At 38.0% G+C, this 21,675-nt stretch overlaps 1 protein-coding gene across 3 annotated transcripts in view; it reads left to right on the forward strand.

Annotated features, from left to right (window-relative positions):
- LOC148942708 (protein madd-4-like) overlaps positions 1-21,675 on the forward strand; it is a 305,059-nt gene that overhangs the window by 10,328 nt on the left and 273,056 nt on the right. For all 3 annotated transcript variants that reach the window (XR_016143070.1, XM_089102254.1, XM_089102253.1), the window contains exon 2: positions 8,482-8,555. Coding sequence is in view for 2 of the 3 variants with exons in the window: in XM_089102254.1 (XP_088958380.1) it covers positions 8,517-8,555 (39 nt within the window). In the remaining variant the exon portion in view is untranslated. The remainder of the gene's footprint in view (positions 1-8,481; positions 8,556-21,675) is intronic.

Raw genomic sequence — 21,675 nt, forward strand, 5'->3', positions numbered from 1 at the left:
AAAAGTTCAAGTTCTCTTCTGAATTTTACTAAATAACACAATTCAATTCTAATTTCACAAGAGAAAATAAAAATCTTACAATTAAGTTCTTTATTTCACAATGACATAAAGAAATTTAAAGTTAATTTCTAAATTTTTCGGTGGAAGATAGAAAAAGTAATACCATACTTGTGAATATTTTCATGGAAGATGAGAAGTTCTAGTTCAATTAAAAATTTTCTCAAAGAAGTGAAGAAAAGTTCAAGTTCTCTTCTGAACTTTACCAAAGAACACAATTCAATTCTTATTTCTCCAGAGAAAATAAAAATCTTCCACTTAAGTTCTTAATTTCACTAAGACATAAAGAAATTTAAAGTTCAATTCTAATTTTTGATGGAAGATAGAAAAAGTAATACCATACTTGTGAATATTTTCCCGGAAGATAAAAAGTTCTAGTTCAATTTACAATTTCCTCAACGAAGTGAAGAAAAGGTCAAGTTCTCTTCGCACGCGCAAGCCTACGTACGCGCGCGTACGTAGGCTAACCTAGCCTAACCTAACTTAGCCTAACCTAACTTAATCTAACCTATCCTAACCTAACTTAACCTAACCTAACTTAATCTAACCTAACCTAACTTAACCTAACCTAACTTAATCCAACCTAACCTAACCTATATGCGCGCGTACGTAGGCTAACCTAACCTAACAATATTTTTTCTGATTTTGTGTGTTTTCGCAAGAAAATAGCTTGTCTTTAGCAAACTTAGCCATAGATAGTTGAAACTCTGCATAAATATCTTCATTTCAGCCTAATTGCGTAGGTACTAAAGGAACATTGAACATTTTTTTTCTGATTTTGTGTGTTTTCGCAAGAAAATAACTTGTCTTTAGCAAACTTAGCCATAGCTAGCAGAAACTCTGCATAAATATCTTCATTTAAGCCTAAGTGAGTAGGTACTACAGGAACATTGAAAATTTTTTCTGAGTTTATGTGTTTTCGCAAGAAAATAGCTTGTCTTTATCAAACTTAGCCATAGATAGTTGAAACTCTGCATAAATATCTTCATTTCAGCCTAATTGCGTAGGTACTAAAGGAACATTGAACATTTTTTGTGATTTTGTGTGTTTTAGAAAGAAAATAGCTTGTCTTTATAAAACTTAGCCATAGCTAGTTGAAACTCTGAATAGATATCTTCATTTTTAGCCTAATTGCGTATGTACTAAAGGAAAATTGAAAAATTTTTCTGACTTTGTGTGTTTTCGCAAGAAAATAGCTTGTCTTTAGTAAACTTAGCCATAGCTAGTTGAAACTCTGCATAAATATATTCATTTTTAGTCTAATTGTGTAGGTACTAAAGGAACATTGAACATTTTTTCTGATTTTGTGTTTTTTCTCAAGAAAATAGTTTGTCTTTATCAAACTTAGCCATAGATAGTTGAAACTCTGCATAAATATCTTCCTTTTTAGTCTAATGGCGTAGGTACTAAAGGAACATTGATAATTTTTTCTGATTTTGTGTTTTCACAAGAAAATAGCTTGTCTTTGGCAAATTTTGCCATAGCTCGTTGAAATTCTGCATAAATATCTTCATTTAAGCCTAATTGCGTAGGTACTAAAGGAACATTGAACATTTTTCTGATTTTGTGTTTTCGCAAGAAAATAGCTTGTCTTTAGCAAACTTAACCATAGATAGTTGAAACTCTGCATAAATATCTTCATTTCAGCCTAATTGCGTAGGTACTAGAGGAACATTGAACATTTTTTTTCTGATTTTGTGTGTTTTCGCGAGAAAATAGCTTGTCTTTAGCAAACTTAGCCAAAGCTAATTGAAACTCTGCATAAATATCTTCAATTTTAGTCTACTTGCGTAGGTACTAAAGGAAAATTGATAATTTTTCTGATTATGTGTGTTTTCACTCGAGAAGAGTAAGTATTTATCGCTCTTAAGAAGATCTAGATGAAAATTCGCAGACATTTCTTATTTTTTAGAATCATTGTATCTGTACTCAAGGGACAGAAATAATTTTTTCTGAGTATGAGTGTTGTCGCAAGAAAATCGCTTGCCTGTATCAAAAGTATCCATATATCGTTTAAACTCTGTATAAATATCTTCATTTTTAGTCTAATTGCGTAGGTACTAGAGGAACATTGATCATTTTTTCTGATTTTGTGTGTTTTCACAAGAAAATAGCTTGTCTTTAGCAAACTTAGCCATAGATAGGAGAACTTGAACATTTTTCACTTCTTCGAGAAAACTCTGAATTAAAGTGGAGTTCCTTATCTTCATTTTGAATATTCACAATCAATGTATAACTTTTTCTATCTTTTATTAAAAATATGGAACAGAACTTTAAATTTTTTATTTCTTTGAGAAAAATCAGAACCAAATTTAAGAAAAATTATAAATAAAGTGAAACTTTTGATCTTCATGGAAAATAATCACAATCATAGTATTACTTTTTCTATCTTTCATCTAAAAATTTAGAATAGAACTTTAAATTTCTTTATTTCTTTGGGGAACTTAAAACTGAAGTGGAATATTTTTATTTTCTCTGGAGAAATTAGAATTGAAGTTTGTTCTTTGGTAAAGTTCAGAAGAAAACTTAAACTTTTCTTCACTATGTTGAGAAAATTTTAATTGAACTAGAACTTTATATCTTCCGTGAAAATATTCACAAGTATGGTATTACTTTTTCTATCTTCCACGGATAAATTTAGAATTGAACTTTAAATTTCTTTATGTCCTTGTGAAATAAATAGGTGAAGTGGAAGATTTTTATTTTCGCTGGTGAAATTAGAATTGAATTGTGTTCCTTAGTAAAATTCAGATGAGAACTTGAACTTTTCTTCACTTCGTTGAGTAAATTTTATGTTGAACTAGAACTTTTTATCTCCGGGTCAAATATTCACAAGTATAGTATTACTTTTTCTATCTTCCACCGAAAAACTTAGAATTGAACTTTAAATTTCTTTATGTTTTTGTGAAATACAGAACTGAAGTGGAAGATTTCTGTTTTCTCTGGAGAAATTAGAATTGAATTGTGTTCTTTAGTAAAATTCAGAAGAAAACTTGAGCTTTTCTTCACTTCGTTGAATAAATTTTATATTGAACTAGAACTTTTTCTCGACCGTGACCAGATTCCCTATTATGTGATTACTTAATCCATATCCCACCAAAAATAAGAATTAAACGGAAAATTTCCATATTTCTTTGCGAAAACAAGAGCTGAAGCATAAGATTTTAATTTCCTTGGGTGCTATTATAATTGTAATGTGTTCTTTGGTAAAATTAAGAAGAGAACTTGTACTTTTCTTCACTTCGTAGAGAAAATTTTAAATTGAACTAGAACTTTTCATCTTCCATGAAAATATTCACAAGTATGGTATTACTTTTTCTATCTACCACCGAAAAATTTAGAAATGAACTTTAAATTTCTTTATGTCATTGTGAAATAAATAACTTAAGTGGAATATTTTTATTTTCTTTGGTGAAATTAGAATTGAATTGTGTTCTTTAGTAATATTCAGAAGAGAACTTGAACTTTTCTTCGCTTCGTTGAGGAAATTGTAAATTGAACTAGATCTTTTCATCTTCTATGAAAATATTTACAAGTATGGTATTACTTTTTCTATCTTCCGCCGAAAAATTTAGAATTGAACTTTAAATTTCTTTATATCATTGTGAAAAAAAGAACTTAAGTGGAAGATTTTTATTTTCTCTGGTGAAATTAGAATTGTAGTGTGTTCTTTAGTAAAATTCAGTAGAGAACTTGAACTTTTCTTCACTACGTTGAGGAAATTGTAAATTGAACTAGAACTTTTTATCTTCCGGGAAAATATTCACAAGTATGGTATTACTTTTTCCATCTTCCACCGAAAAATTTAGAATTAAACTTTAAATTTCTTTATGTCTTTGTGAAATTAAGAACTTAAGTGGAAGATTTTTGTTTTCTCTGGAGAAAATTAGCATTGAAGTGTGTTCTTTGGTAAGGTTCAGAAGAGAACTTGAACTTTTCTTCACTTCGTAGAGAAAATTTTAAATTGGACAAGAACTTTTAATCTTCCATGAAAATATTCACAAGTTTGGCATTATTTTTTCTATCTACCACCGAAAAATTACAATTGAACTTTAAATTTCTTTATGTCTTTGTGAAATAAAGAACTGAATTGGAAGATTTTTGTTTTCTCTGGAGAAATTAGAATTGGAGCGTGTTCTTTGGTAAAATTCAGAAGAGATCAAAAACTTTTCTTCCCTTTGTTGAGAAAATTTGGAACATTATTTTAAATTTTTTCATCCCCTTGAGAAAAATCTGAACCGAAGTGGAAAATTTTTATATTATTTGGAAAAATAGAATTGATTAAAAACTAATTTCTTTTTCATAGAGAAAGTGGTGGAAAATATAAGTACTTCAAGTTGCAAAATGGGATTAGGATTGACACTAAGAAAGTAACTTTTTCTGTAATGGTCTTTGAAAAGTATTTCTTTATGTTGAGGTAACCAAAAAGCTGTAAAGTATAGTTGTGGGTGAAAAAGATAAGCACTTGAAGTTGAACAATGGATTTAGGAGGAGAAGTCAGACTGTAACTGGCTCTGAAATGGTTTTTGAAAAGTATTTCTTGGTGTTGAGGTAAACAAAAAGGTGTAAAGTATAGTTTCGGGGGAAAAACATAAGTAATTCAAGTTCGAAAATGGGTTTAGGAGGGATATTAAGAAAGTAACTTGCTCTGAAATGGTCTTTGAAAAGTATTTCTTGGTCTTGAGGTATCCAAAAAGCTGTAAAGTATAGTTGTGGGTGAAAAAGATAAGTACTTCAAGTTGGAAAATGGGTTTAGGAGTGACATTAAGAAAGTAACTTGCTCTGAAATGGTCTTTGAAAAGTATTTCTTGGTGCTGAGGTATTCAAAAAGCTGTAAAGTATAGTTGTGGGTGAAAAAGATAAGTACTTCAAGTTGCAAAATGGGTTTAGGAGGGACATTAAGAAAGTAACTTGCTCTGAAATGGTCTTTGAAAAGTATTTCTTGGTTTTGAGGTATCCAAAAAGCTGTAAAGTATAGTTGGGGGTGAACCAGATAAGTACTTCAAGTTGGAAAATGGGTTTAGGAGGCACATGAAGATAGTATCTTGCTCTGAATTGTTCCTTGACAAGTATTTCTTGGTGTTGAGGTATCTAAAAAGCATTACAGCATAGATGTTGTCGAATATGGTAAGTACTTCAAATTTGAAAGTGTGTGTAGAAGAGAACTTAGGACAGCAGCTTTCTTTGAAATGATCTTTGAATAGTGTTTCTTGGTGTTGAGGTATCCAAAAAGCTGTAATGTATAGTTGCGGGTGAAAAAGATGAGTACTTCAAGTTGGAAAATGGGTTTAGGAGGGACATTAAGAAAGTAACTCGCTCTGAAATGGTCTTTGAAAAGTATTTCTTTGTGTTGAGGTATCCAAAAAGCTGTAAAGTATAGTTGTGAGTGAAAATGATAAGTGCTTCAAGTTGGAAAATGGATTTATGAGTGAAATTAAGAAATTAACTTGCTCTGAAATTGTCTTTGAAAAGAATTTCTTGATGTTGAGGTATCCAAAAAGCTGTAGAGTATAGTTGAGGGTGAAAAAGATAAGTACTTCAAGTTGGAAAATGGGTTTAGGAGGGTCATTAAGAAATTAACTTGCTCTGAAATGGTCTTTGAAATGTATTTCTTTGTGTTGAGGTATCCAAAAAACTGTAAAGTATTGTTGTGATCTAAAAAGATAAGTACTTCAAGTTTGAAAATGGTTTTATGAGTGAAATTAAGAAAGTATCTTGCTCTGAAATGACTTTTGAAAAATATTTCTTGGTTTTTAGGTATCCAAATCTATAAAGTATAGTTGTGGGTGAAAAAGATAAGTACTTCAAGTTAGAAAATGGGTTTAGGAGGGACATTAAGAAAGTAACTTGATCTGAAGTTGTTCTGAAAAGTGGATCTGGAAAATAGGTTCTGGAATTTGTTCTTAAAAGATATAATAACGCCATACAAAAGTATTAAAAAATGGCGAAGGGACTCTTTGGGGGGCCCGGGGAGTGGGTGGGGGGCGCGAGGGGCCGTGGAGGGTCGGGGGAGCCTTTGGGGGCCTGGAGGGTCTTCGCGGCCCTGGGGAAGACCTGTCGAGGTCTTAGGCGGGTGTTGGGGGGACCCTTGTGGGAGGGTGCCCTTCTGTGATCGAAATTTTTACTTTTTAGTTTACTTTTTTTTGCGACGCATCCCTGCGGCACATCCTTCGGCGCTTTCCTGCGGTGCCTCCCTGTGGCACATCCTGGGGCGCTTTCCTAGCCCGTGGTGCATCCCGGCGGCACATCCTGCGGCACTGTCCTGGACCACGGCGCATCCCGGCAGCGCGTCTCTGGTCCGGGGGACCTTGGGGGGCGGGGGGAGGGCCTTGGGGGCATTGGGAGGGCCGTTGGGGCACCGGGAGGGCCTTTGGGGCACAGGGAGGGCCTTTGGGGGTCCGGAGGGGCAGTGGGGGGCCGGTGGAGGGCCTTTGGGACCCCGTTGGTCCTTTGGGAGCTCGATGGGCCGTTGAGGGGCCCAGGGTTGGTCTTGGGGGGTGTGGGTGGGCCTTTGGGGGGCGCCGGTGGCCCTTTGGAAGCTTGGAGGGCCTTTGAGGACCGGGGGCGTCCTTCGGGGTTGGGGTAGGAGGATTGGAACCCTTTGGGGTTGGGTTAGAGGACCTCACAACACTGTTCATATGAAACTTGTGTATTATAACGCCCACAGAGTTTCACCATTAAATTCTCTTCTAAAATCTCTTCAAAAATCTTCTTTTAAAATGTCTCTATCTGTTTCGCCGAAATAGTTCCATAACCTGTCTAAAATGGTTTCACCCAAATAATCCCTAGACGTAAATTCAGCGTGTTCCTTTGTTATTGGCATCTCTGCGCTAATGCATTTCAAATTAATAAGAAACCTTTTCGCGCGCTAAAACAATTCATCGCTAAGATGCTTCTTGCCTAATTGTTTCCATGGCCTTTGGTTATTAATATCCTTTGGAGTTCGACCAGTAGAACTGTTCCCGAGGCAAAGACATTAATGATTTGGATCTATTCCTGGAGAAATGTTTCTAGGCGAAAATTTATAAAGTCTGACAGATGATGTCATTGATTGATTGATCTGTCAAGAAAGGGGAAATTAATTTGATGTTTTTAAGGGGAATTATTTATTTACGATAGGTTTCTGAAAAAATATAAAAGTAATTTCTGTGTGTTCCTTTTGTTTGGCATCTCTGCGCTAACGCATTTCAAATTTCTAGGAAACCCTTTCCTACATTAATCTCTTCATCTCATAAATTTTCCTAGCTAAACTATTAGGGTTTCGTTAGAATATCAATTTATCTCTCCGACTTAAAGCTCCGTGAAGCCGTATTTAAAAATAGAATTTCTATCTCTTTAGACTCCCGCATAATTCCAAGATAACAAGTGATGTCAATTATAATTCCTGACACTAAAGATCAATGAAGCCCTATTTAAAAATAGAATATTAATTTTTCTCTCTGACCTAAAGAACGTTTATCCCTCAGACCTAAGATTAAAGAAGCCTTAATGTTTCTTAATTCTCCCCTTCGTGAATCGATAATTTCCCCTAGCGATTATGTAAATCAAGTTCACATGTGCTACTCGTGACAGGACCACTGGGTTTTTGGTTTTCCTTGTGATAAAGTTCCTTTTTTCCCAAGTGATAAAATTCCTGTTTTTTAATTATCCGTGAGAAAACCATAAAACACGTGGTCCTGTCACCCTGTTTTTCAAATTCTCACTGACAAAAACCATAAAACAACCATAATTTGATGTTGACATCCGAGAAAAACATCAAATAAATCGAACAACACACATATCCATCCATGAAAACAACCATAAATGTGACAAAATTCATATTTTTCCAAGTGAGAAAATTCCTGTTTTTTCATTCTCACTGAGAAAACCATAAACCACGTGGTGTAGTCACGAGTACTAGGGTCCTCTCTACTTATGTGTTCACAATGGAAAAATAATATTGTAGATGTTTTTTTTTAGCATCTAAATAACTGAAGAGTGCGTATTTTCATGCAAAATAAGGCCGTATCCAGGAGTTTAAGGGGTTTGAGCTACCCGAAATTTCTTACAGATTGTAAAAGCGTAGCAAAAATGCAAAAAAGCAAATCTTTGATTCGTTTTTCAAAAAGTATTTTTTGTCTCCCCCTCCCCCCGAACAAAAATACTGGATGTGGCCTTGATGCAAGCCTTCAGATTTTTGATAGAGGGGCGTCAATTCACATTGGGGATGGATCTTCACCTAAACTATTATAGTCCATGTCCTAGGGTAAAACCTTGGAAAAAGTACCACAACAAAACCTTTGATTTGATTTTGAAGATATAGGAGCTAAAAAAAAAGGGTACGATGTTTAAATAATAGTTGCAACTTTTATTCTAGACTAGGCGTTACCAAAAAATTAGAATTGTACAATTTTTTTCTGATTTATAATTCACTTGTCTTTTCAGGTATAAGGTTTACAATGCTCAAAATGTAGGATAAGATGAGTATCAAAGCTATATTTCTACTATTTTCAGTCGTGGTAAGTTTGTTTTTTTTTAACTATATTTATTAGTCTCAGGTCCAAAACGAAAGGGCATACATGATATTTTCGTAATTTTGCAGGAAAGAGAAACAAGAGTTTCAAGCTTTTTGCAGGGACCCTTTTTTTGGGGGGGGGGCCGGGGGATTCAAATTAAAGAAAATTAAAACCATACTGCTTAGCTGAAAAAACAGACTTAGCCTAAAATTCTTCTTGAATTAAAGTTAGAAACAGAGGGATAGAGATAAACTATTAAAAAAACACAAATTTTGCCAGCCATGAAAAGCACTGAATCTTGAAAAGTCAAAGTGGGGCTATTTTTAGACAATAAATCATACAAAACTTTAAAACACTTGAAAAAAGCTGGTAAGATATAATATTAGTACATGAAGTTTGGATAACCTAGAGCGCGCTACTAATCCAATTAATTCCCAAGCCAAAACAAATCTCTTATTTCGTTGACCAAAAACTAGGAAGACTAACAGCATCCTTCACACAATTAGTAGAGTATTCCACTCATGAGGGTCATAATGGCAAATTACAAACGATGTCCGTGCAGTCCTTATGAGTCATTACCAGGGTGACGAAGGTATGTAAACATATCACGGTCATTTTAAAAGTGTAACCCCTCAGTATCGCTATCTTGGACAAGTGCACTTGCCCACTCAACTATATAGGGTGATAATCGACTATATAGGGTGATAATCAAATGAGCAAAAGTGACACAGAGCGCAATTAATAATCAATGACACGAGCTTGAAGCCTTTATATTGCAGTTGAAATTTTCGCTGAAATATTAACTTCGCCACTGTGCAAATGGGCGTTTTCAACAGACATTCCGCACCAAGTGTATGATAAAACTGGTGCTTTTGGAGCTCCTCATAAACATGCGAGTGGCATAGACTGCACTGTCAATGCACATGTACTAGTATGGCGTGCATTTGAATCTGTACCAGAAGTCCCATATCCAAACCAGAAAGCTCACGAAATGGGATCTGATTGGATGAAAGTGATCGCATAACACCACTTTAAACTAATCAGAGGAATTTTCTACTGACGTAAAACTAATGAAATGGATAGTGGCATTTTACCTCTAGTCAAAGCGTCATTGACAGCCAATCAAAAGCACTCTTCCCGAACAAAATCAGAATTCTGAGGTACTGTTGTTAGCTTTTTCAGAAAAAATGTTTCAAGTTTGGTACATATGGTTCGAATTTGAGACAGATGGCCGAAATTGCAATACGAAGGGGCGACGTAAATGAGACTGACAGATGGCATTTACTACGCTCATTTTATCTATATTTCTTGTGTCATGGTCACAATCGTCTCTGTTGTTGGTACGTCATCAGAATAATCAAATTCAGCAAATAATTTCAAAGCTTTGTTCAGAAATTGTGTAGTCTTTAAAACTTGTTATAAAACCACTTGTCCGAATTGAGCATCCGTAGATAATAAATGAAGAAAAAAATGAATTATTTAAAGAAATTCCTACGAACTGTATTCTCTTTACAGTTCATAATAGCTCTGCATAAGTCTTTATTGCAAATCAGTAATTGTTCAAATATCGATTTTCGTCGGTTATAAACCCCAAGTAGTTTGTTGTTCCTACTCTTTTTTTTTCTTCCAAATATCCTCGAACTGCGACTTGATAGTTTCATTCACTGTACATCCTCACTGTTTTGTAGGAAGCCTACAACTTACAGGGATTGATCAAAAGCCAAAATTATGTCTTGGAAAGTTCTTTGGAGCTTCTACCTCTCATCCACCCTTCCTCGAAAGGGCATGTACCTCTTTTTTTACCTTAAACAAGCCTTGTGTTATAAAAGTAAAACTTTTAGAAGTAGATGAACAGCATAAAATAAATCCAAAGAAAAGTGATTTGATCTCAGGCCTTTGCTCAATACTGATTTATAAAGGTTCCAAAAATTTGCAAAAATGTGTTATAAATTTTGGAAACCCCTATTAAGCCTGGGAAACGTCTAGGACCAAGTGAAATAAACTCAAACCATTTTTTTTTTTTTTTTCCAAATTGAGGCAGGTCTTCTAACCAATATCCTAAGCTTTAGAAACAGAAAGGGTGTAAGGATATGAGGTGGGAAAGACCAGCCTCGAGCCACTTGGGGCCAACGGCCGCCCAAACTGTTTCCGGTCCGGTACTAATTTATTCTCTGGATCTTTTCCTAAAAGTTATATTTGCCTTACTTTATCACTTTCAAAGATATCAAAAAGACATCGATACAGATTGACCATAGCTAATTAAATTAGATTTTGCCGGCAATCCACCTGCTGCGTGCGTATGCAACCCAGTGTGTTTCTTTAAGCCTTGAAATTATCCTGTAACTGTCCTTTTTGGCTAAAATGTCCTAATTAAATTCCAAACCAAAACTATCTTTTTCAGCATACTAACTGCCATGAGTGATCACGTGTCATGTGTAGATTTGGTTGTTAATTTGATGCATTAACTTTTGGAACATAGCCTGTTAACGTGTTGGAGATTTTATGCCAACTCCCTTTTGTCAAGATAGAAAATACCTATGTCTTTTGATTAACGTTTAACTTTTATTTATGAAAATTAATCAAAGTATTCTAAGCTCATCTATATTTCAGAAACATATCATGTATTAACTACTACCACTACTACTAAAATCTCACTGCAGCACCAAGCCACATGAGGCCAACACAGCTACGCAAGCTCCTCCTCCGTTCTAATATATTCAAAATCTCCCTATTTACACCCTCCTAAGAAGTGTCCTTTTCCCTTAAATCTTTCCTTACGACCTCCTCCCACCCCATTCGGGTACGATCTGTTTTTGTTTGGCCCTAGTTGGTTGGCCAACAAGAAAGATCTTTGGTAGTCTGTAATCATTTATCTGTAGAACGTGTCCTAGCCATCTGAACCTTTCTCTCCTTATAGCCCTAGAAAGCGAGAGCTAACCATATTATTCATATTGCTTATTTTTAGAGATCCAATATGTCACGAGGGTACCCATAACAATCCGTTGGCCATTTCTCTGCAAAAGATCTTCCGTCTTTCGGAGCGCCCACGCTTCGGAGCCATACTTGACCACCGTCATCACTGTAGCTTCCAAATTCTAATCTTAGGCTCACAAACCTATATTACTATTCTTACAAAGTTTTTTTTTTAACTTTGAAAAAGCACCTTTGGCTCTGGCTAATCTTCTTTTAACATCTTTATTACACCCACCGTCTTTACTAATAATACTACCTAGTTAGCTAAAGATGTACACTTGATCGATCTTGTCGTTACCAGGCATCACCTCTTCACCTTCACTTATTCTTAGTCTTGGCGACTTAGTCTTAGTTATCCTGAATTTTCAAAACCTCCAATAATTCACTCATTTTGCTAATATTTTCATCTAGGATTCCTAAATCATCAGTAAAATCTAAGTCCTGGAGAGTTTTACTTCCCCAATTGGTTCCATGTTTTCCCATTGCCTGTGCAGTGCTTCTTGGGACAAAATCCAGCAAAATGAACCAAATAAATGGGGATATGACGCAACCCTGCTTAACCCCTGAATTAATACGGAACCAGCTTTTAGCCTCGTTTCCTACCTTAACGGCAGAAATGTTATTCTTGTACATAGCATTCATCATTTTAATGCATTTTTTTGGTATACCGTACAAGGATAGGACCTTTGCTAAAGTTCTTTTATCAGCTGAATCAAACATTTGCTCAAAATCTATATAACTAAAAACTTAAGGGGTTTGATGACTCAGGTACTTCTCAATTATTAATCTAAGAATGAAACTTTAACCGAGGCATCCTCTCCCCTTTTTTAAACCACACTGTTCTTCTCTTAAAACTTTATCTACAATTTTCTTTCAGTCTAAAAAGTATCATCATACCAAGTAATTTGCTTCCAACTGGAACCAAGCTAATGGCTCTATAATTACCAGACTCACTCTTATCACCTTACATATTGATAGGTTTAACTAGAGCTTTTTAAAAATTCTAGGTACTTCTGCTTTTTCAAAATCGTATTCATAATATTCAGAAATTTATTTGTAATTTAATGACCACAATATTTAAAAAACTCATTCACCTCATTATCAGTGCGTGGGGCCTTATTATTTTTTAGTCCTTTTAGTCTTTGACTTACTCGACTTAAAGTTCTTGCTCGGCAGCGTCGCCAGCGTAGAGGGAACCAGAAGTCAGCGCCGTTAGTCGTCTCCAGAGTGGCCTGTTTTGGGCGAGGGCAGGAGCTTCGCTGGGTTCAATGCCCCACGCTGTGAGTCGATCGCGGATATCCCATCTCATACGTGGTCTACCTCTGGGGCGTTTCCAGCCGTTTGCTGTTGGATCGAAGTCAAATATAAGTCGGACAGGTGTTTCAGTGGGTAGGCGAAGTAAATGACCGTACCAACGCAGCGAGCGGGACTCAAGTTTTTCGGACAGGGGTGGTAACCTAAAGGACCGGAGGATATCCATGTTCCGTACCCTGTCGAGCCACCTAACATGTTCAATTTTGCGGAGGTGTTTTGTTTGGACAGCATCTACCTTCATGATCTGCGACAGCGTCAAAGGCGAAGTCTCTGACAAGTACAACATGACACTTGCTACAGAGGCACAGTAGATAAGAGCTTTCGTGAGACGGCTGATCTGGGGTTTGTGGAATATTGATCTCAGTAAGCGGCCGAAAACGGCGTTCCCCTTGGCCACCCTTGCTGATATCTCTGCATCTAGATTTTCGTTTGAGCAAACAATTTTACCAAGATAGGTGAACTGCTTGACTATCTCAACATCGTGGCTGCATACTTCTGTAGTTGTCAGGGGGCTGCATGGTGTCTTGTCCACAGGTAATATTTTGGTCTTGGTCCAGTTTAAATTTTAACCAATTCTTCCTGCAGCAGATGCTAGCGTTTCCAGAGGAGTTTTGATGTCAGTGAGATTTTCGCATACCAATGCAACATCGTCAGCGAAGTCGACATCTGCCAGAACTCTTCCAGCAAAATCGATGCCAAACGGATGCGTCAGCAGTGTTTTGATGAGAACATGGTCCTTGACACAGTTGAAAATTTCGCGAGCAGCAGGGCAGCCTTGCCGAACACCATTTCTAATTTGAAAATATTATGAGAGCTGGCCATTTACAATGACAGCACTTTTGGTCTTATCGTATAGTTCTTTGAACAGATTGACAATTTTCTTAGGTACACCAGCAGATTGAAGGATCAACCACAGTGACTGTCTGTCGACAGTGTTGAAAGTAGATCGAAAATCAACGAAGGCAATGTATGCGTTCCTTTTATATTCTAGAGTTTTCTTTGTCAGCTGTCTAATTGTATGGATCTGCCCAGTACTGGACCTACCCGGCATGAACCCAGCTTGCTGGTGGTGACGAAGGGGATTGAGGTACTTTGTTGCCCACTTGAGGAGCAGCATGGTAAAGAGTTTGCCAGGTATCAAGAGCAGAGTTATCCACGATAGTTATTGCATTCTGCTTTATTTCCTTTCCTCTTGTAGACTAGCATAAGTAAGCCTGTCTTCCAGTCTGACGGGATCATTTCAGAGCGCCACACAGTATTAAACAGCACTTGTAGCCAGAGGGTCATGGATGGATCGCCATTTTTAAGGAGTTCTGATGTCAGGCCACATACTCCCGGCGCTTTGGTGTACTTCAGCTTTCGTGCTGCTGCTTTAATTTCTTCTACTGTAAATTCAGTGCCATAGGGGGGAGGTGTAGCATTCTCAGCCTTAGGTGTAATCTAGTCGTCAATTTGGCCAGGTGGGTCTGAGTTTAGTAGCTTCTCGAAGTGTTGCTCCCACTGGTGAAGGTACTGTGATTTGTCGTAAATATTTTCGCCACTGGCGTTACGGAGATACGATGTAGTTTGAGTGTACTGACCTGAGAGCTCACAGAGGATCTTATATGTGGCTCCAATTTCCTTTTTTGGCGGCCTCTTGGAGCTCGCGTGCTTTTTTGTCAATACAGGTCTTACGGTCTTTGTGCAGCACGATATTATGCTCTTTATTTAATTGCCGATACGCTATCATGTCCCCGCGAAGGCGGGCTTACCGCCTGCGATCAATAATGGCGAAGGACTCGTTGCTGATCCAGCCTTTTTTCTTACGCTGCGTCATTCCAGCAACTCTAGTTGCAGCTGCAAGAGCCTTCTCTTTGAAGAACATCCATAAACCTTCACTATCATCTCACTGCGTAAGAACCTCAAATCTGTTGGATATTTGGACCTGATACTGCTTAGCCAAAGCGGAGTCTTGCTGGATACGGTAGGTATCAATTTTTGATGGATACGGTAGGTATCAATTCGAGGTTTCTGGCTGGCTTTTTTAGCTTTTAAGCGAAGCCGGATTTTGGCTGCAAAAAGAGGATGGTCGGTGTTCCCAAGTTCGGAGCCTCGGTAGGTGGGACAATTCTGCGCAGAAGACAGCCATCGCCGGCGTATGATGCTGTAGTCAAGCATCTTCTTCGTTGATCCATCATTACTATACCAGGTGTACTTGGCTATATCGGGTCTCTGAAACCATGTGTTTGCAATGGTGAGATTGCGGGCGAGACAGCAGTTCAACATTCTCTTTCCGTTTTCGTTTAGGCTATCTACTGTTACGGGTCCAACAGCAAAATCTCACACTCATTTGAAATGCTAGCATTCATATCTCCTAGAAGGACGAGGTAGTCATGGGGAGGTACTGACGAGAGCTCAGAACTTAAATGGGTCTAGATGTCATACTTATCTTCTTCCTGGGCTTCATTTGTGGGGGCATAACAGGTGATTATGGTGTTTTTTCCATGTTTACCATCAAACCTTGCTCTCACGAGCCTGTGTGTAACTGGTGTGAATGACAGGAGGGCCTTGCGTGCGGTACTGTTCAGCACTAGGCCAAAGCCTCCTCGTTTCTGGTGACCATCAGACCAAAGCAGTGTGCGCCCTTCACCGATGTACTCCTCACCATCACCAGATAGATGTGTTTCAGTGATTCCAGCAATTGTAACTTTATATTTCTTTAATTCTCTGGCTAATAGAAGCTTTGAACCAGGTTGGTTCAGTGTCAGAACATTCCAGGTGGCCACATTAATGCCACCTTGGTCAACAATATTCAGAGGGAATCGTCCGTGGGCGGTCCTGGGTCGAGATGAGGTTTGAGATGATATATCCGAGGCTGAATTTCTGGTTCCATTCGTAGCAATAGAAGTTTCAGGAGGAGGGCTGCCAACCAAACCGTCCCTAGATGCATTTGGTTCTCTGGGGGCTATCCAGATATCTAGAGGCACGTGGAGGTCATTCTTCATGCGCCAATTTGCATATAAACTAATTCCGGACGAGCATCACTACCTCCTTTCAGTACTGTCGCTAATTTTTCCTCACAAAATAAGTCTTCCTTCACATCTATAAAGTATCACAAACTTTTCATTCTTTTCTTTATCTTTCCCAAAAAAACTCTGTCACAGTTAGGCAAATTTTCAGAATATTCTGCCCATCTCTTTTTAACTCTTTCCTTCTCACTAATGGTTGCCCCGTTCCAGAATTTTACTGGGACAACTCCAGATTAAATGTTTCCTCTGGATTTATTAATATGCCAGTACAATATTTTTCTATTTTGCCGTCTGGCTGCATCTTCCATATTTTCAGCAGTTTTATCTATGGCGTCTACTTTACACCTCTTTAATCCATATTTTAATGCTATCTCCTAGTATTTTAACTAATATCCCAAACTGCGTTTCTAACTTGATGATGATCTTTATTTTAACATCAAAGCAGCATTCCTATATACCATACTATCTTGTACGGATCTCACCAGTCTTCGGTTTACAATAATATAATCAATAAAGTTAGCTGTCTTACCATCATGTATACACCATGTCAACTTGTGGTCCAAACAAAATACTGTATTGGTTATAACTACATTGTTATAACTACAAAATGCAGCCTTCAGTAACCATTACTGTTCCCTTTTCCTACACCCAACTTTTCTTGGATTGGACGCCATCTGTTTCTACCAACCTGAGCATAAAAATCCCCTAATAAAAATACCATGCTTCTACCTGTCTATTTGCTCCTGTAGTTGAAAGTAAAATTCATCTGAGTCCCTACTATCTCCGTCAGTCGGTTCTACACAGGCATATCTGATATACTGCTATGACTGATACCCTGCATTTTTTTAGGCAAAATGAGTACCGTAACTAACGTTCTAATATTTAAAGCTTACCAGCAAAAACAAGACTTAGCCGGTTACTTAGTCATCATGAGCCCTACTTCCTGCCTATGCACCCAATCCTTGCTGCCTGAGTAAATAAATTTTATATAACCTAATTTCATGCTTCTTACCCTGCGATATAAGTTTCTGAAACTCTTAATAAGTCCAAATACTTTCTAAGACCACACTAACACGTAAACACGTAGCTTCATGCGTCTAATAAGTCCAGTTCGAAGCGTCTGAATTCGTCAGTCAAAATGTTGTTACGATAGTTGTGTTTTAACGTTGTAACATTCTAAGTCACCATTTACATCTTCTTTAAGTCATCACAATTATTATTACCTGAGCAAAAGTAATGGTCCCAGAGCCAGTGGAAGATAAGAACTAACACATATTCTCAAGTCTAAAGGGAGCTTAAGCGGGCTTAGAGCCGGACAACAAGAAGTCCCTGCCCTGCAACCTCTAGTGGAATGGAGACTTTTTGTAATCCTGTGCCCATCTTCATCACAATATGGTTTTCCACACTTGGAGTATCTCTTTTATCAACAAATATCGAAATTCTGTACAGACAATCTCAAGCATATTACCCCGACTCATGATGCATTCTTACCTATGAATTCCCTCACGGGAATTTCCGTGAGGTGTTATTTTCCGCGGGGTGTTTTTCTTAAGGGGTGCTTTTGGCGGGGGAGGGGTTTGGGGGTATAAACGACGGCTCTCACCGTCTACATACTGTAATTTTTTTTTACCACTTTGCTGTTTTTGTTGTTTTCATTTTGTGGTATTTTCTAGGCTCGTAGTTGATTATCGTTTGGTTTAAAAAAGGTTAATTACCTGCTTCGGTGCAGTGGTTCAGTTGCACGATGGTTCAGCTACACGAGGGTTCAGTTGCACGGTGGTTCAGTTGCACGATGGTTCAATTATACAGTGGTTCAGTTGCACGGTGGTTCAGTGGCGCGGTGGTTCAGTTGTACGTGGTTCAGCTGCACGGGGGGTTCAGTTACACGGGGGTTTAGTTACACGGGGCTTTAGTTACATGGGGGTTCAGTTAAATGGGGATGAGTTGCAAGGGGGTCTAGTTACACGAGGGTTTAGTTAAATGGGGTTCAGTTACCCGGGGGTTCAGTTACACGAGGGTTCAGTTGCAGGGGGGTTCAGTTGCACGGTAGTTCAGTTGCACGGTGGTTCAGTTACACGGTGGTTCAGTTACGGGGTTCAGTTGCTTGGGGTTCAGTTACACGGTGGTTCAGTTACGCGCCCACCGATTTCGTCTACTTATTAGCAGGGGCGTAGCTCCAGCATTTTTATTGGAGGGGGGAGAGGGTTCTACATCAGAATAGTCAAGGGCCTTGAGATATATAATAATTTTTTCTCCACATTATTGGGGGCAACTGCCCCCCTTCCCAAATGCCACTGCTTATTAGCATTTTTACACTATAGTTGGATACATTACGACCTCTCTTTCACGCCCCTTATTAAATATATTGGTTTTTAGTTTTGATTTAATGTCTCCGATTCATCCATTGACTTTTTAGTTTTGGGGAGTGAATCCTCATGCAGATGAAGGTGTACTAACTTTTATGGTGATTGCTTTACTACTCTCTTAGGTGCTATGTTGGTCGAAACCCTTAAATTCCTTTCCACGCCTACTTAATAATTGGTTTCCTTTAGATAGTACCTCCTTGATTAAGCTGTTATAAATGTAAATTATGTGTTAATTTCAGCAGACTACTTGTCTTTTCAATAAATATTATTTTCGTTTCAACTTTTGGTTTTAAGAGTAGTACTGGTTTTACGATATTGACAAAGAAAAATTAAAATCAAGTCAACTGTTTTTTTTGGGGGGGGTTTCTTTTAATTTAGAGATAGAACGATATTTACTTTTTAAATTTTCTTAATAATCCCTCTTCTTACTTAAAGCCAATACATTGGTCTATTCATTAAATTAATTTAAAAAAAACTGTTTCCACAAAATAAGTTTTTCAAAGAAAAGTAAAGAACTCCATTAAATAAAAATGACCAAAAATCAAATCAAATAATCTGTCAAGCGTGAAACTACTACAAATCAGCATCGAGAAATAAATGAAACCCAAAACGAACAGTAATTACAATAAATAACCGAATCAAACTCAAAACGAGCAGAAATTAACATAAGTTGGGCGCAAAACCCCTATGCCTTACCAAGGCCAGGACAAAATTTGCATTTTTCTGAAAAATATAATTGTTTTTACTTTTATAACTTTAATAAATCAAATAATATTAACATTTTGATTACTAAACATCAGTATTTGTATATTATATGTATATAACTGACAATGCACATTCATTTGTATTTTTTCAGTACAGTGTAAGTTATATGCCGCCAGGGCATAACTTAAAACCCTTGCCCTGAGGGCTGTGGGGGAGTGTCCTTCTCAAAAATATATTTTCTATTTGGAAATAAACTACGCTGAACAAAATGGCTATCTCAAAATTTTGATTGGATGTGTTTGGGGGAATGATGGGCATAGGGGGAGGGGGGGGCTAGTTGCCCTCCAATCACTTTCGACTATTAAAAGGGCACTAGAACTCTCAGTTTCCAATCTAATGAGCCCCTTGTGAAGTTTCTACGACGACCTCTTCCATATGAAGTGCCCTGCTCTAAAGGAAAAAAAAAATAATAAATAGTACATTGTGCCAACATCGTTCTTATATGCTTTCAGGGCTTAACATAAAACCCTTGCCCCGAGGGTTGTGGGGGAGTGCCCTCCTCAAAAACATATTTTCTATCTGGAAATCAACCACGCTGGACAAAATGGCCATCTCAAATTTTGATTGGATGTGTTTGGGGGAATGATGGGCTTGGGGGGGGGGGGCGCGAGGTACCCCCCAATCACTTTTGTCTATTAAACACGGCACTAGCCACTCCAATTTCCAATCGAATGCGCCATTTTTGAAGTTTCTACGACAACTCCTTCAATACGAAGTGCCCGGATATGGAGGAAAAAAAAAACACATTGTGCCCACATCGTTCTTTACTTAGGCAGCGCTAGCGCGCTGCCTATTATAGATGCAGCTGTTTTGATATCGCAATTTGAGCAAAATCTAGTCAGATATTGCCTATGGTAAATGCCATACGGCTCCAATGTTTTATTATTATTTATTTATGTATTTATTTTTTCCCAGAGGCACTTCATATGGAAGAGGTCGTCGTATAAACTTCAAAGGGGACTCATTCGATTGGAATTTGAGAGTTCTAGTGCCAATTTTAAGGGTCAGAAGTGATTGGGAGGCAACTAACTTCAAAAATGGTTCATTCGATTGGAAACTCTAAGGGCTAGTACCCTTTTTAGTAGTCGAAAGTGATTGGAGGGCAACTAACCCCCCTCTCACGTCCACCTTTCCCTCGAACACATCCAATCAAAATTTTCAGATAGCCATTTTGGTCTACGTAGTTGAAAATTCTGGAAAATATGTTTTTGAGGAGAACAGCCCCCCCCCCCACCGCCAGCAGGGTCCGGGGTTTTGGTTATGCCCGGGGGGGGTATAAGGTTTTCTATAGACAGTGTTGTCGTAGAAACTTCAGAAAGGGCTCATTCGATTGGAAATTTAAATGGCTAGTGCCGTTTTCCATAGTCGAAAGTGATTGGAGGGTAACTAACCCCCTCTGACACCCACCTTTTCCCCAAACACATCCAATCAAAATTTTTAGATTGCCTTTTTGTTCAACGTAGTTGAAAGTTCTTGAAATTAGGTCCTTGAGGATAACAACCCACCCCCCCCCCCACAGCCCTTAAGGCAAGGGTTGTAAGTCATGGCCTGGGGGCATATAAGGGTTTTTATAGAAAGTGTTGTCGTAGAAACTTGAAAAAGGGCTTATTTGATTGGAAATTTAAATAGCTAGTGCCTTTTTCAATAGTCAAAAGTGATTGGAAGGCAGCTAATATCCCTTCCACGCCCACCATTTCCCCAAATACATCCAATCAGAATTTTGAGATAGGTATTTTGTTCTACGTAGTTGATTTCCAGATAGAAATTATATTTTTGAGGAGGACACTCCCCCCTAGCCCTCAGGGCAAGGTTTGTAGGTTATGATCTGGGGGCATATATGCTCTTTATAGAAAGTTTTGTCGTAGAAACTTCAAAAATGGTTCCTTCGATTAGAAACTCTAAGGGCTAGTACCCTTTTTCATCGTCGAAAGTGATTGGAGGGCAACTAACCCCCCTCTCACGCCCACCTTTTCCCCAAACCCACCCAATCAAAATTCTGAGATAGCCATTTTGTTCAGCATAGCTAAAAGTTCTGGAAATTAGGTCTTTTAGGATGACAACCCCCCCACAGGCCTCAGGGCAAGGGTTGTAAGTTATGCCCTGGAGGGATATAAATTTTCCATAGAAATTGTATTCGTAGAAACTTCACAAAGGGCTCATTCGGTTGGAAATTTAAATGGCTAGTGCCATTTACAATAGTCAAAAGTGATTGAAGGGTAACTAACCCCCGTCTGACGCCCACCTTTTCCCCAAACACATCCAATCAAAATTTTGAGATAGCCTTTTTGTTCAACGTAGTTGAAAGTTCTGGAAATTAGGTCTTTGAGGATAAAGACCCACCCCCCCCACCCCCACCCCACAGCCCTGAGGGAAAGGGTTGTAAGTTATGCCCTGGGGGCATATAAAGTTTTTTATAGAAAGCGTTGCCGTAGAAACTTGAAAAAGGGCTCATTTGATTGGAAATTTAAATAGCCACTGCCCTTTTCAATAGTCAAAAGTGATTGGAAGGCAGCTAACACCCCTTCCACGCTTACCATTTCCCCAAACACATCCAATCAAAATTTTGAGATGGCCATTTTGTTCAACTCAGTTGAAAGTTCTGGAAATTATATCTTTGAGCAGGACACTCGCCCCACAGTCTTCAGAGCAAGGGTTATAAGTTATACCCTTTGGGCATATCTGGTTCTTATGGAAGGC

Source organism: Artemia sp. Qi Xiang Cuo, chromosome 16 (assembly GCF_049724085.1).
Source record: "Artemia sp. Qi Xiang Cuo chromosome 16, ASM4972408v1, whole genome shotgun sequence".
Lineage (NCBI taxonomy): Eukaryota > Metazoa > Arthropoda > Branchiopoda > Anostraca > Artemiidae > Artemia > Artemia sp. Qi Xiang Cuo.